This window comes from Lissotriton helveticus, chromosome 4_2 (assembly GCF_964261635.1).
Source record: "Lissotriton helveticus chromosome 4_2, aLisHel1.1, whole genome shotgun sequence".
NCBI classification, from domain to species: domain Eukaryota; kingdom Metazoa; phylum Chordata; class Amphibia; order Caudata; family Salamandridae; genus Lissotriton; species Lissotriton helveticus.
Window position 1 is genome coordinate 148,762,251 of NC_136064.1, and position 13,268 is coordinate 148,775,518.

Sequence of the window (13,268 nt, forward strand, 5' to 3'; positions counted from 1 at the left end):
ATAATCTTTCTCACCTCTTCTCGCCTTATCCTTATATTCCTGATAATGTCTGATATAGCCTCGGATAAAGGCAACACCCCCCTACCCAACACAGAGAATGGGGCAATTAAAAGTATGATTCACAGGGAAATGAGATCTTGCATGTTTTCAACTCTATCAAGGGTTATGGCGTCTAAGATATCTTTTCCCTCTGAAGAGGATGACGCCTCAGAATTTCAACATTACCCTTTAAATGACGAAGAAGTAGTTGAAATAAGGGGTAAAAAAACAAAAAGACAAATAACATTGAATATACCCCTAAGAGCCCTGTAACAGGTCATAGTAACTCAAGCTTCATGGGAGGCCCTCGTTCCTCAGATGCTTCGGGTGTCCTTAGCGGCACAACATTTAAAGGTGTGCCTCGCTGCACAAACTATCCTAGTGCTCAAGATGAGGATCTCGAATTCTTTCATGATGACAACGATCATGATGATGATACATCTGAATTCCCTGATGAGTACATCCTTGACCTGGATGAGGACAACCAGAAATTTGACCTACCCTTTGATGATAATATCCCCTCTTCTTCCAAAGATAGCATCTTGACCCTTTAGGTGAAGAGATGTTTTCTCTCCTTCAAATTAAACATCCTCGCAGCTCAGAATGGGTTCCTCATGATCATGTTAGTAAACTTATTACAAAATGGTTGAGAAAACCTCTGGAGAGAGACAACCAAAATCTCCTAAGAGCGGAATGTTCAAGACCCTTAATCGAGGAAAAAGTCTGCAATACTCAAAACCTTGACTCCAAACTTATAAAATATGTTTTTAAACTCGGTAGAGATCCGAGAAAGGGAATGGAGAGGTCCCTTAAAATTTGTCAGGACCGTCTCCTTGATGTATTAGGACCTTCGGCGAAAATGCTGCCGAGGTTAGCTATATTAACAGCTATCCATTAAACACTGATATTATCCGCGAATGGAGTCAAAGGGCTTTAGTTTTATTAGGTAACGCCAATGCTGGCCTCAACTCAGAAAGAAGAAGGGTTTTGCTTACTAAAATAAGCCCGAAATTGAGTGACCTAGTTGATAAAGAACCCTCACTCAATCCAAAAGGCTTGCTCTTTGGTGAAGACCTAATTAAAACATTAGGTAAATACGTTTTCCACTTTTACAGCTCTGGATAAAGCCTACCACAACAGGAAACGAGTTTTCAACTCCAACAACCTTTTTGGCAGGGCCAGAGGAAGGGGACAATCTGTTTTTGGGCTGGCGAAGCCTGACAAAAAGGGGCTGGCGAAAGATTGTAATTTTTTCATCAGACCTGATTTTTGACAGGCAACTGTAACTAAACGTTGGCATCTGCGTCAGCTTATACCTGGGTTCCAGGAAAAAGGAGTAACTGTTTATCTCCAAAATCCTGCTAAACTTAAAATTATAGCCAAAGGTCAGACTAGGTTTTTTTCTTCCGAGATTGAGGCTAAAGAGTTTCTGGCTTCTCTGTAACCAGTGTTGGGTCCTGTATTCAGCGATTCAGGTTCTTTCTTTCGCATGAGTCACTGTCTAGGCAAAGTTTCTTTAATTAAGATTTAAAAAATGTGGTATTCTCTCTCCGACCCAGTGGGGGGGGAGCGGCACTCCATCTCATCAGGGACTGACAGTCCTCGTGCCTCATATGGTGGGTTGGGACGGGAGGGTGGGAGGGGTGGTGGAAAGGGGTCACCGGCTGGAGGATGAGGGGAAGGGGTGTGGGTTTGGGTGGAGGGGGGGTAAAAAGTCAGCAACAGTCATGATGGTTTTTAAGTTAGGCTTTTGTCTTCAAAAAGTATCTTGTAGGGATGGGCCAGATAAAAGTGGCAGAAACACCGATAACTATGGCTTTACAGGTTGGGCAGTTCTTTTACTGTTGAGATACGGATAGAAAACTAAAGATTTGTTCACCTAATATTTGAGGGCTTAATGACTTAAAGAAAAGAGATAAGTTAGCTAAAATTGTGCAGTTGTCATCGATCGATATACTATGTTTGCAAGAGACGCATATAGCATTGGGTAAGAGGGGATGTTTGAAGAATTTGGGGTTAGATCTGATAGCCTGCTCCAAACAAACAGGGGTGAAGCGAGGGGTAGCTATAATAATAAAGCCATTTTTAAAGCGCCTGGCTGCACTAAAGATAGTGTGTCCCCGCGCTAGAATACTACTAAGTCTCAAGAACAGAAAAAAACAAGGGAGAGGTGTGAGACTTGGCCCTTTCCCCAAAATGTTTCGCCTTTTATTTCCCTTTTAAATTAGAATGCCCTCATGGTAACAACACTGTATAGGCCTTGGGTGGTGGAGAATGCCCTGTGTAGTTCAAAACTAGTGTTAAAATACAGGTGCCTTATACCCCTAATATGGCTGCCACAGACCACTGCTGCAGCAGCGTGGTTTAGTGGGCGCATTCTAGTAGCCAGGGGCTGGCTGGAACCCTCAGGCAATGTATCCATCTTAGCCTGCCAGCCTGTCCACAGGTAGAATGGTGGAACCTCCTGGAAGCCTCTGGAACCTTCTGGGAGAGGAGAGGTGACACCAACTGCCACTACCAACTGTCAACTGGCAGTATATAAGGAAAGGGAGGGAAACTTTCCTGAGAAGAGAGGAAGAGAAGACCTGGGGAAGTACCTACGCAGGAGGATAGGCAGTGGGGGTCAGGGCAGGGTCTTATGATGCTGGAATGACTGGGCCTAGTGTGCTGCTTTACAAGTGTTGAGGTATCCTGTCCCCCCCAATGACCTAACCCCGCGGAAGGGAACCCCCAGGGACCACTTGAAGGGATTGGCTGAGAAGAGCTTGGAACACCAGCCACCAATTTATTCCCCCTTCAAGGAACAAGAAACCAAGCAACTAAATCAAGTAACAAGAAACCAAGCAACTAAACTAAGGGCGCAAGAAACATCACGCCAAGAAGAAAACTGAATCACCACAGGACATTTGAAGAAACACCCAGGTATTGGCGCTGTGTTGCTCCCTGTGCCCCCTGACGCCATCTGGGATCCCTCTGTCTGGTTTGCCACGGACGTGTGGTCTGTCCTGTTGGTTCTACTGAACTACATGTTCTGCCTGAGCTGTGTTTAGCTCTTCCTGACTAAACTACTTGCACTGCCAGGCGCTGAACTGAGTTATTATTGGGACTGCTGTCCTGCTGCATTCCTAGCCAGAACCCTTATAAAGCACTGTGACCTGTGCCTGGACTGCTGTGATTAGCCTCCTTGCGAAGCGCTGTGGTGAATGCCCTAAGCGCTATTGCTGAAACTGCCTAGCGCTGTGAACTACCAGAATGGCTGAGCCCTGAGGAGCGCTACATCCCTCGGATGCCAGGAATTGCTGTGGCCTTCATAGCGCCGTAATTGCCAAGCACTGAAGCCTCTGCGCGTTGTGCCCCTGAGAAGCGCTGGAAGGTTGCCTGAAGCGCTCACCTGCTGGATCTTGTGAAGCGCTGGGGACGAAGAATCTGTGTGGTGCGCTGTGCCCCCGTCGCTGTTCAGCGCTGTCACCCCTGTCGCCTGCTGTGGTGCTGTGTGGCCGGAGCGCTGCTGTGACTTCGTGGCGCTCTTTGAGGAGATCGCCGGCGTTGTGCTGAAGTTCCAACCTCGCCTGTCATCGTCCTCGGCAGCCCCCGGTGCCTGGAGAGGGCCGCCGCAGCATTGCTGAGTGTTGCGATCACCGCCGCAGCCCAGGCCAAGCAGAAGGAGTCTCCACGGCGGCCCCCGGTATCAGGAAAGGGCCGCCGTAATTCCTGTCAGGTCGCGCTGGGCCTTACAGGCCGTGAAGCCTCGACCTCACCTCACGTGACGGAGGTGCGCCGCGTCGTCGGCCGCACCCCCCCTTCCATTGCCGCGCAGCTATTGGCTGCAAGTGTCAAGCCCCCTTTTCCGGCCGCGCTGTGGTTGGCGGCCGGCACTTACTTGCCGAGAGGGGCCAGAGCCCTCAAACCCACCAGAAGCCTACGAAAGGGCCCGGGAAGGGCCGAAGAAGGCAGGTAAACCCCCGGGGAGGAGGGCGGAAGGTCGCATGAGACCTCGAGTTCGCCCCTACCCTGGGGAAGAATGTTGTTGGGCCCCGTTGGCCCAGATTAACGGCGAAGAGACAGAAAACCCCTCCCTGAGGAAAACTGGTGACTGGTCCAAGTTGGCCCTAGTTAGCCCAGGAGAGTCCTCTGACCTGGGGTACTGTTAAATGCCAATTACTGTAGCCTTATGCATGGCTTGTTTGGGATTATTGAAATGTAGGCCCTTTCGCATAGTGTATTTATAGCTTAATGAAATGCTTTGTATTTAAAGGAAATGTGCATAATACACTTATGAAATGTTCACAACAGGAAATTGGATATTCTACCTTTAGTGAAATAGGGTGGCTCCTGTTTAATGTTACACCCCCTGAATGCCTATAGGTGGTTAGGTGTAGTTCTACATGAAACATGCCTAAATGAGTCTCATGAATTTTTTGCAGAGGTGGGCTCTATGGAATGTTGATTCTCACCTGTAAACAAGAGTATACCTAATGAAATAGGGAAGTTGTTGAATGTCAACGAAAGCTCAATTCTTGTTCCAGAGGAAGGGTTACTCCTATTCCCTGAAATGTTTATTCCTGACTAAGGAAATGTTTACCTACGCTTAGGGGAGGGTTCTTCCTGCCTGAGTGTTAATGGCCTGCTTAGTCAGGGGGGTGGTGAGATGTTAGTTCGTACCTAGTAGGATGGTTATTCTACCCTAGTTAGGGGTTTGCTGATGCCCTCTTAGATGATAATTTAATCTGTAGGATAAAGAGGTTACTGCTAAGGAAATGATTGGCCTCTAATGAAATGTGCTGATGCATAATATGGTGAAATGCATATTAATTGAAAGGCTGATGCATAACTAATGAAAAGTTTTCCTTCAACTGTTAACATGCTCAATGCTTATTCCTACAAGGAGTGATTAAGGAAATGGTTTACCTACCCACGAGGTTGTTTATTCCTTATGAAACGTTTACTTCCACATAGGGCTATATTTATTAGAAACTTATAGTGATCTATTTACATGTTGCTGTTCTGAAACGCTCAGCCTTGTTTGGGGAGTAAAAAGTAGAAACCTACTGTTATCTATTGAAATGCTTTCTGTTATAACTCCTTAAGGTATTTTGATGCAGGTGCTGACCAGGAGCAAGGCATAGGTCAGGCCTGTGTTTTACTAAAAATGTACTTATCCAATATTTAATATTTATGGAATATCTAATATTTATTCAACTGAAGTAATGCCAAGTGTTGACACACAGGTACCTGAAAAGAGAGCTATGAAGCTAATTTTATGATGAAGTCCTAAATACCCTGATCCTGCTCTATCTTAATAAAGTTGACTTGAGTTTTTACACAAGCTCACTGGAGTGGTGTCACTAATTGTGTGCCCTGTTTCTGACTCTGTGGTTGCGTGTGCTGCATGGTCGCTTAACACATATGCCTTCTGATGCCTACCCGCTCGTGCCATGCTACCCCAGGGGACTGGTGACCCCAGTTCCAACATATTGGTGTCGAGCGGTGGGATCCAGGACCTGTGACCATGCAGCACCCTCCATTGGGACAGGGTGCACAGCAATTGGGCTGCACACTGATTGTGTGTGCAAGCCTTAGTAATTGACCCCTCCACTGTCTAGCCTGTGAGTGTATCAGGGCCTGTTTGACCTATACTGTCACCCACATCCTAGAACCTTTTCCTGAATTATCTGAGTCCTCACCTGGCACTGGAGTGTTGTGTCAGGGGATGGGGGTGCCTGTTGGGCGGAGGGAAGAAGGAACTCCGTACCACTTTGGGGCATGGGTAGGACCCACCCAGAGGGGAGAGGGGATGGGGGACAGGAGGGGCAGGTCACACCCAGGGAGGCGGTCACACCAGAGAACCTTGGAAGGGGGTGTGTGTCGTCAGAGAGGTTAGAGCATGAGAGGGAGAATGTGAGCCTTGCAATGAAGGAAGGGAAGCTGGTGCACAGGCTTCAGGTAACAGAGACAGAGCTGAAGACCTTGAAATCATGTGTGCCAGGTACTTCCATGGTGGCAGCGTACCCGAGGTGCGGGGTTTGGACCAGTCACAGGGTGTAGAACCTGGACTGGGGTTTCAGGTGCAGGGATTGCCTGACCTGGAGGGTGGGGTACCAGTAACTATGGACCCTACCAGTGTGACTTCCAGGGGTACCTATCCGGGGAGGAGGGTGCGGAACCCTGGAAGGGGGTGCAGAGGGAGGAAGGACTCTCCTCTGGCACTGGTCCAGCCACGGGGTTAAAGATCCTGGGTTGGGTGGCCAGGTTCAGGGGTTGCCTGACCTGGCGGGAGGAATCTCTGTATTCAGAGTTCCCCCGGTTGTGACTTCCAGGGGTATTACTCCAGGTGGGAGGGTGCGGAACCCTGGGAGGGGGTGCAGAGGGAGAAAGGACTCTCCTCTGGCACTGGTCCAGCCACGGGGTTTAAGATCCTGGGTTGGGTGGCCAGGTTCAGGGGTTGCCTGACCTGGCGGGAGGAATCTCTGTTTTCAGAGTTCCCCCGGTTGTGACTCTCAGGGGTGTCCCGAGGTGCCCCAGCTGTGGTCACTGGGCCTGGAGTGTTCTTTAAGAGAACGCCAGGTTGGGAGACTAGGCTGTCCCGATGTGTCATCGAGGAGGGAGGGTGCGGAACCCTGGGAGGGGGTGCAGGGAGAGGTAGGTCTCGCCCCTGTCACCAATTCAACTTAAGGGTTTAGACCCTAGGTTGAGGAGGAGAGTGGAAAAAGGTACCATGGGCCTGGGGCGACTGCCCCCCACTCTGAGAGAGAGTAAGGGCCAGAGACATCTGGATTGGAGGTCTGTCCTGGCCGCATCCCACTAGGAACACCAGTGGGGTGGTTGGATTAGCGAGAATGTCATGGCGGTATTGGGCCTGCGTCCACCTTTTTCCGCCCCATGCAGGGAAGCCCATCAAGGGAATGATCGGTCTACCCTGGCTTTTGGCTGGGGGGGAGATGTGTGAGACTTGGCCCTTTCCCCAAAATTTTTCGCCTTTTATTTCCCTTTTAAATTAGAATGCCCTCATGGTAACAACACTGTATAGGCCTTGGGTGGTGAGAATGCCCTGTGTAGTTCAAAACTAGTGTTAAAATACAGGTGCCTTATACCCCTAATATGGCTGCCACAGACCACTGCTGCAGCAGCGTGGTTTAGTGGGCGCATTCTAGTAGCCAGGGGCTGGCTGGAACCCTCAGGCAATGTATCCATCTTAGCCTGCCAGCCTGTCCACAGGTAGAATGGTGGAACCTCCTGGAAGCCTCTGGAACCTTCTGGGAGAGGAGAGGTGACACCAACTGCCACTACCAACTGTCAACTGGCAGTATATAAGGAAAGGGAGGGAAACTTTCCTGAGAAGAGAGGAAGAGAAGACCTGGGGAAGTACCTACGCAGGAGGATAGGCAGTGGGGGTCAGGGCAGGGTCTTATGATGCTGGAATGACAGGGCCTAGTGTGCTGCTTTACAAGTGTTGAGGTATCCTGTTCCCCCCCCACTGACCTAACCCCGTGGAAGGGAACCCCCAGGGACCACTTGAAGGGATTGGCTGAGAAGAGCTTGGAACACCAGCCACCAATTTATTCCCCCTTCAAGGAACAAGAAACCAAGCAACCAAATCAAGTAACAAGAAACCAAGCAACTAAACTAAGGGCGCAAGAAACATCACGCCAAGAAGAAAACTGAATCACCACAGGACATTTGAAGAAACACCCAGGTATTGGCGCTGTGTTGCTCCCTGTGCCCCCTGACGCCATCTGGGATCCCTCTGTCTGGTTTGCCACGGACGTGTGGTCTGTCCTGTTGGTTCTACTGAACTACATGTTCTGCCTGAGCTGTGTTTAGCTCTTCCTGACTAAACTACTTGCACTGCCAGGCGCTGAACTGAGTTATTATTGGGACTGCTGTCCTGCTGCATTCCTAGCCAGAACCCTTATAAAGCACTGTGACCTGTGCCTGGACTGCTGTGATTAGCCTCCTTGCGAAGCGCTGTGGTGAATGCCCTAAGCGCTATTGCTGAAACTGCCTAGCGCTGTGAACTACCAGAATGGCTGAGCCCTGAGGAGCGCTACATCCCTCGGATGCCAGGAATTGTTGTGGCCTTCATAGCGCCGTAATTGCCAAGCACTGAAGCCTCTGCGCGTTGTGCCCCTGAGAAGCGCTGGAAGGTTGCCTGAAGCGCTCACCTGCTGGATCTTGTGAAGCGCTGGGGACGAAGAATCTGTGTGGTGCGCTGTGCCCCCATCGCTGTTCAGCACTGTCACCCCTGTCGCCTGCTGAGGTGCTGTGTGTCCGGAGCGCTGCTGTGACTTCATGGCGCTCTTTGAGGAGATCGCCGGCGTTGTGCTGAAGTTCCAACCTCGCCTGTCATCGTCCTCGGCAGCCCCCGGTGCCTGGAGAGGGCCGCCGCAGCATTGCTGAGTGTTGCGATCACCGCCGCAGCCCAGGCCAAGCAGAAGGAGTCTCCACGGCGGCCCCCGGTGTCAGGGAAGGGCCGCCGTAATTCCTGTCAGGTCGCGCTGGGCCTTACAGGCCGTGAAGCCTCAACCTCACCTCACGTGACGGAGGTGCGCCGCGTCGTCGGCCGCACCCCCCCTTCCATTGCCGCGCAGCTATTGGCTGCAAGTGTCAAGCCCCCTTTTCCGGCCGCGCTGTGGTTGGCGGCCGGCACTTACTTGCCGAGAGGGGCCAGAGCCCTCAAACCCACCAGAAGCCTACGCAAGGGCCCGGGAGGGGCCGAAGAAGGCAGGTAAACCCCCGGGGAGGAGGGCGGAAGGTCGCATGAGACCTCGAGTTCGCCCCTCCCCTGGGGAAGAATGTTGTTGGGCCCCGTTGGCCCAGATTAACGGCGAAGAGACAGAAAACCCCTCCCTGAGGAAAACTGGTGACTGGTCCAAGTTGGCCCTAGTTAGCCCAGGAGAGTCCCCTGACCTGGGGTACTGTTAAATGCCAATTACTGTAGCCTTATGCATGGCTTGTTTGGGATTATTGAAATGTAGGCCCTTTCGCATAGTTTATTTATAGCTTAATGAAATGCTATGTATTTAAAGGAAATGTGCATAATACACTTATGAAATGTTCACAACAGGAAATTGGATATTCTACCTTTAGTGAAATAGGGTGCCTCCTGTTTAATGTTACACCCCCTGAATGCCTATAGGTGGTTAGGTGTAGTTCTACATGAAACATGCCTAAATGAGTCTCATGAATTTCTTGCAGAGGTGGGCTCTATGGAATGTTGATTCTCACCTGTAAACAAGAGTATATCTAGTGAAATAGGGAAGTTGTTGAATGTCAACGAAAGCTCAATTCTTGTTCCAGAGGAAGGGTTACTCCTATTCCCTGAAATGTTTATTCCTGACTAAGGAAATGTTTACCTACGCTTAGGGGAGGGTTCTTCCTGCCTGAGTGTTAATGGCCTGCTTAGTCAGGGGGGTGGTGAGATGTTAGTTCGTACCTAGTAGGATGGTTATTCTACCCTAGTTAGGGGTTTGCTGATGCCCTCTTAGATGATAATTTAATCTGTAGGATAAAGAGGTTACCGCTAAGGAAATGATTGGCCTCTAATGAAATGTGCTGATGCATAATATGGTGAAATGCATATTAATTGAAAGGCTGATGCATAACTAATGAAAAGTTTTCCTTCAACTGTTAACATGCTCAATGCTTATTCCTACAAGGAGTGATTAAGGAAATGGTTTACCTACCCACGAGGTTGTTTATTCCTTATGAAACGTTTACTTCCACATAGGGCTATATTTATTAGAAACTTATAGTGATCTATTTACATGTTGCTGTTCTGAAACGCTCAGCCTTGTTTGGGGAGTAAAAAGTAGAAACCTACTGTTATCTATTGAAATGCTTTCTGTTATAACTCCTTAAGGTATTTTGATGCAGGTGCTGACCAGGAGCAAGGCATAGGTCAGGCCTGTGTTTTACTAAAAATGTACTTATCCAATATTTATTATTTATGGAATATCTAATATTTATTCAACTGAAGTAATGCCAAGTGTTGACACACAGGTACCTGAAAAGAGAGCTATGAAGCTAATTTTATGATGAAGTCCTAAATACCCTGATCCTGCTCTATCTTAATAAAGTTGACTTGAGTTTTTACACAAGCTCACTGGAGTGGTGTCACTAATTGCGTGCCCATGTTTCTGACTCTGTGGTTGCGTGTGCTGCATGGTCGCTTAACACATATGCCTTCTGATGCCTACCCGCTCGTGCCTTGCTACCCTAGGGGACTGGTGACCCCAGTTCCAACAAGAGGGAAGCGACAGTTGAAAAGAGGGAGGGGGGATTAGGTGCCTGGATATAGATGAGTCTTGAGTTTGGCTCGGAATCTCATTTCTGAGGGTTCCATACAAAGATCCAAGGGTAGTTCATTCCAGTACTTGGGGGCCAAAAGTCTGAAAGAGCGGCCACCCATCTTGACTCTGCGGGTGCGAGGGAGTTTGAACAGCATAGCTCCGGCCGATCTCAGGTTTTTGGTGGGACGATGAATTGTGAGAAGTTTTTGCAAATAACCTGGGCCTTTGCCCTGGGCAATGCGGTGCGTAAAGCATAAAGCTTTGAATTTAATACGATCTTTGACCGGGAGCCAGTGCAGCTTTGCTAGGGCATTTTTCCCAGAAGCTCTGCGAGGCAAGTTAAGTACCAGGCGGGCAGCAGCGTTTTGCACGCACTGCAGTTGGTGTAAGCATTTTTTGCTTAGACCTAGGAGCAGGACATTGCCGTAGTCAAGGTGGGGTGTGACTAGGGCATGGACTAGTGTTTTTCTGGCATTAATGGGGAGAAGGACGAGGACTTTGCGAAGGGTTTTTAATGTGCTGAAGCACCTTCCCGTGACTTTATTGACCTGAGATCTGAAAGAGAGATCGGAGTCAAGCATTACTCCGAGATTTCTGACAGAGTCCACGGGGGGCGTAGACAGTTGTTGTCCATCCATAATGCTACTGAAGACAGGCATTTGGAGAAATTAGCGGCATCTTCCGTATGGTCGAGTGACAACTTGATCATCAGTTGGGTGTCGTTGGCATAGGTCACTATATCCACCCCAGAAGCTTCAGCTATATGAGCCAGGGGTTCCACATAAAGATTGAACAGGGTTGGGCTTAGGCTGGAGCCCTGTGGGACCCCATGTCTCAGCTTCCGGAGGGAGGATGTGAAAGGGGGACAGTACATCTGGAAGCTTCTGTTAGCTAGGAAGGATTTTAACCAGGCAAGGGCAGGTCCATCTACTCCCATGTCAGAGAGGCGAGACAGCAGCGTTGTGTGCAGCACGGTGTCAAATGCTGCACTGAGGTCTAATAAAATCAACGCTGTTGTCTGTCCTTCGTCCGCCATTTGTCTGAGACACTCAGTGGAATAAAGGACGGCAGACTCAGTTGAGTAGCCGGCTCTAAACCCTGACTGAGTGGGGTGAAGTATTTCACAGCTATTCTCATGAAACGGGGTCTTGGCTCATGCGCAAGGCTCGAGGTAGACAAATGGGGTCGTTGGGCAATTACTGAGATCAAGATTGGCCAACAAAGATTTACGTTACGTTATGCACGGTCTATGGTCCGAATTTGGATGATTCTGAGTTCATGAGGTTTTTGAATATTGAATTGGCTCAGTGGCCTCAACCAGTGGTTTTGTGTGGCGGCTTGAATATCCATATTGAGGCTAATTTTGACATTAGAAAGAATACGTGGTATACGGGAAGAAAGCAGCGGGTATTTACAGCCTTACGAGAATTAGTGATGGGTCACGGGCTGTTTGATGTCTGGAATAGTATACATGCAGATGAGCCAGGTTACACATTCTTCCCGGCCCCGCATAGTAAATTTATCCGGCTGGACTATGTTTTTTACTTCATCACAATTTAGAGGGGAAGTTAATATGGAGATTTTACCCAAATTTATCTCTGATCATAATCCTGTAATTCTTGAAGTTAAACTGGACTCCCAGATGGAAGAGGGAATCCAGGCCTGGTCTTTTGAAAGAAGTTTGTTATTGGATGATGAATATTGTCAATTTATGGCAAAGGTGATTCAGGAGTTTTTTAGATTCAACAAAGGGACGGCTTCGACAAAAATAGTTTGAGACACTTTGAAGGCCACTGTCAGGGGAGAAACTCTCAGCTATGCAAATATGCGACATAAAAAATAAACAAACATAAGAAGGACTGCGCAATGGTGATGTCAGCGGGTCACAAGCTAGCAGATGCGATTAGACAAGGGCTGGATGTATCTATGGCTCAAAGAGAACTTACTATTAAGAGAGCCGCAGTGTATTCTAATATGGCCGACTAACTGGCGGTAAAATATGCCCAATATAAAAAAGAAGCGTATGAATTTGGGGAAAAAACTGGCAGAATTTTGGCAAAAAGACTAAGGCAAAAAGCAGCGGTTAGTCACATATCTAAGATTTTTTATATAAATGGTGTACTTCAAGAGACTAATGAGGGTGTTTTTGAGGCATTTTAACGGTTCTATCAATCATTGTATAGTGCTCCGATTGATGAGATAGGGGGTTCAAGAGCAGGGGATTACTTGAGAGATATAGAGACTATAGAACTTACGGATGTGCAAAGAACACTTCTGTCCGCACCTATAACCTGGGAAAAATGTGAAGCTGCTATATTAGGCTTATCTTTAGGCAAGGCTATGGGTCCTGACAGCATTCCTTTAGAATTATATCGCACTTTTAGACATGTACTCAAAAAAGAGTTAGTAGAAGTCTGTCAGCAATCTTTTATGGATAATCCCCCTGGTTCTTGGTCGGAAGCAGTTATAGTAATTTTTAAGAAAAAGGGTAAGCCAGAAATGGATATGGGGTCTTATAGACCAATTTCATTGCTCAACGCAGATAGAAAAATGTACTCTAAGATAATTGCCAACAGGTTAAATGATTTAATGCCCAGTTTAGTTTTTAAAAGACAGCATGGGTTCATAAAGAATTGAGATACAACAGATCATATTAAAAGAATTATCTCCATGCTAGATTGGTCTCAAGCCACTAACTCTCCTGTTGCGGTAGCCCTGTTAGATGCCCAAAAAGCATTTGACAGGGTTTATTGGAGGTTTTTATGGTCTGTCTTAGCCTGGAAGGGTTTTCCGGTGGAATATATAATGCCAATCCAGGCTTTGTATGCTCAGCCAAATATAGCAATAGCAAGGGGGACGAGACAAGGTTGTCCTTATTCCCCCCTTTTATTCGCATTATACATCAAGCTTTTTTTAAACAAATTAGAAAATAATATCGGA

At 48.1% G+C, this 13,268-nt stretch overlaps 1 protein-coding gene across 1 annotated transcript in view; it reads right to left on the reverse strand.

Annotated features, from left to right (window-relative positions):
- Positions 1-8,330, reverse strand: part of LOC144751997 (vomeronasal type-2 receptor 26-like) — an 84,382-nt gene extending 76,052 nt beyond the window's left edge. The window contains exon 1 of the mRNA XM_078639956.1: positions 8,202-8,330. Coding sequence (XP_078496082.1) covers positions 8,202-8,330 — 129 coding nt within the window. The remainder of the gene's footprint in view (positions 1-8,201) is intronic.
- Between the last annotated feature and the right edge of the window lie 4,938 nt (positions 8,331-13,268).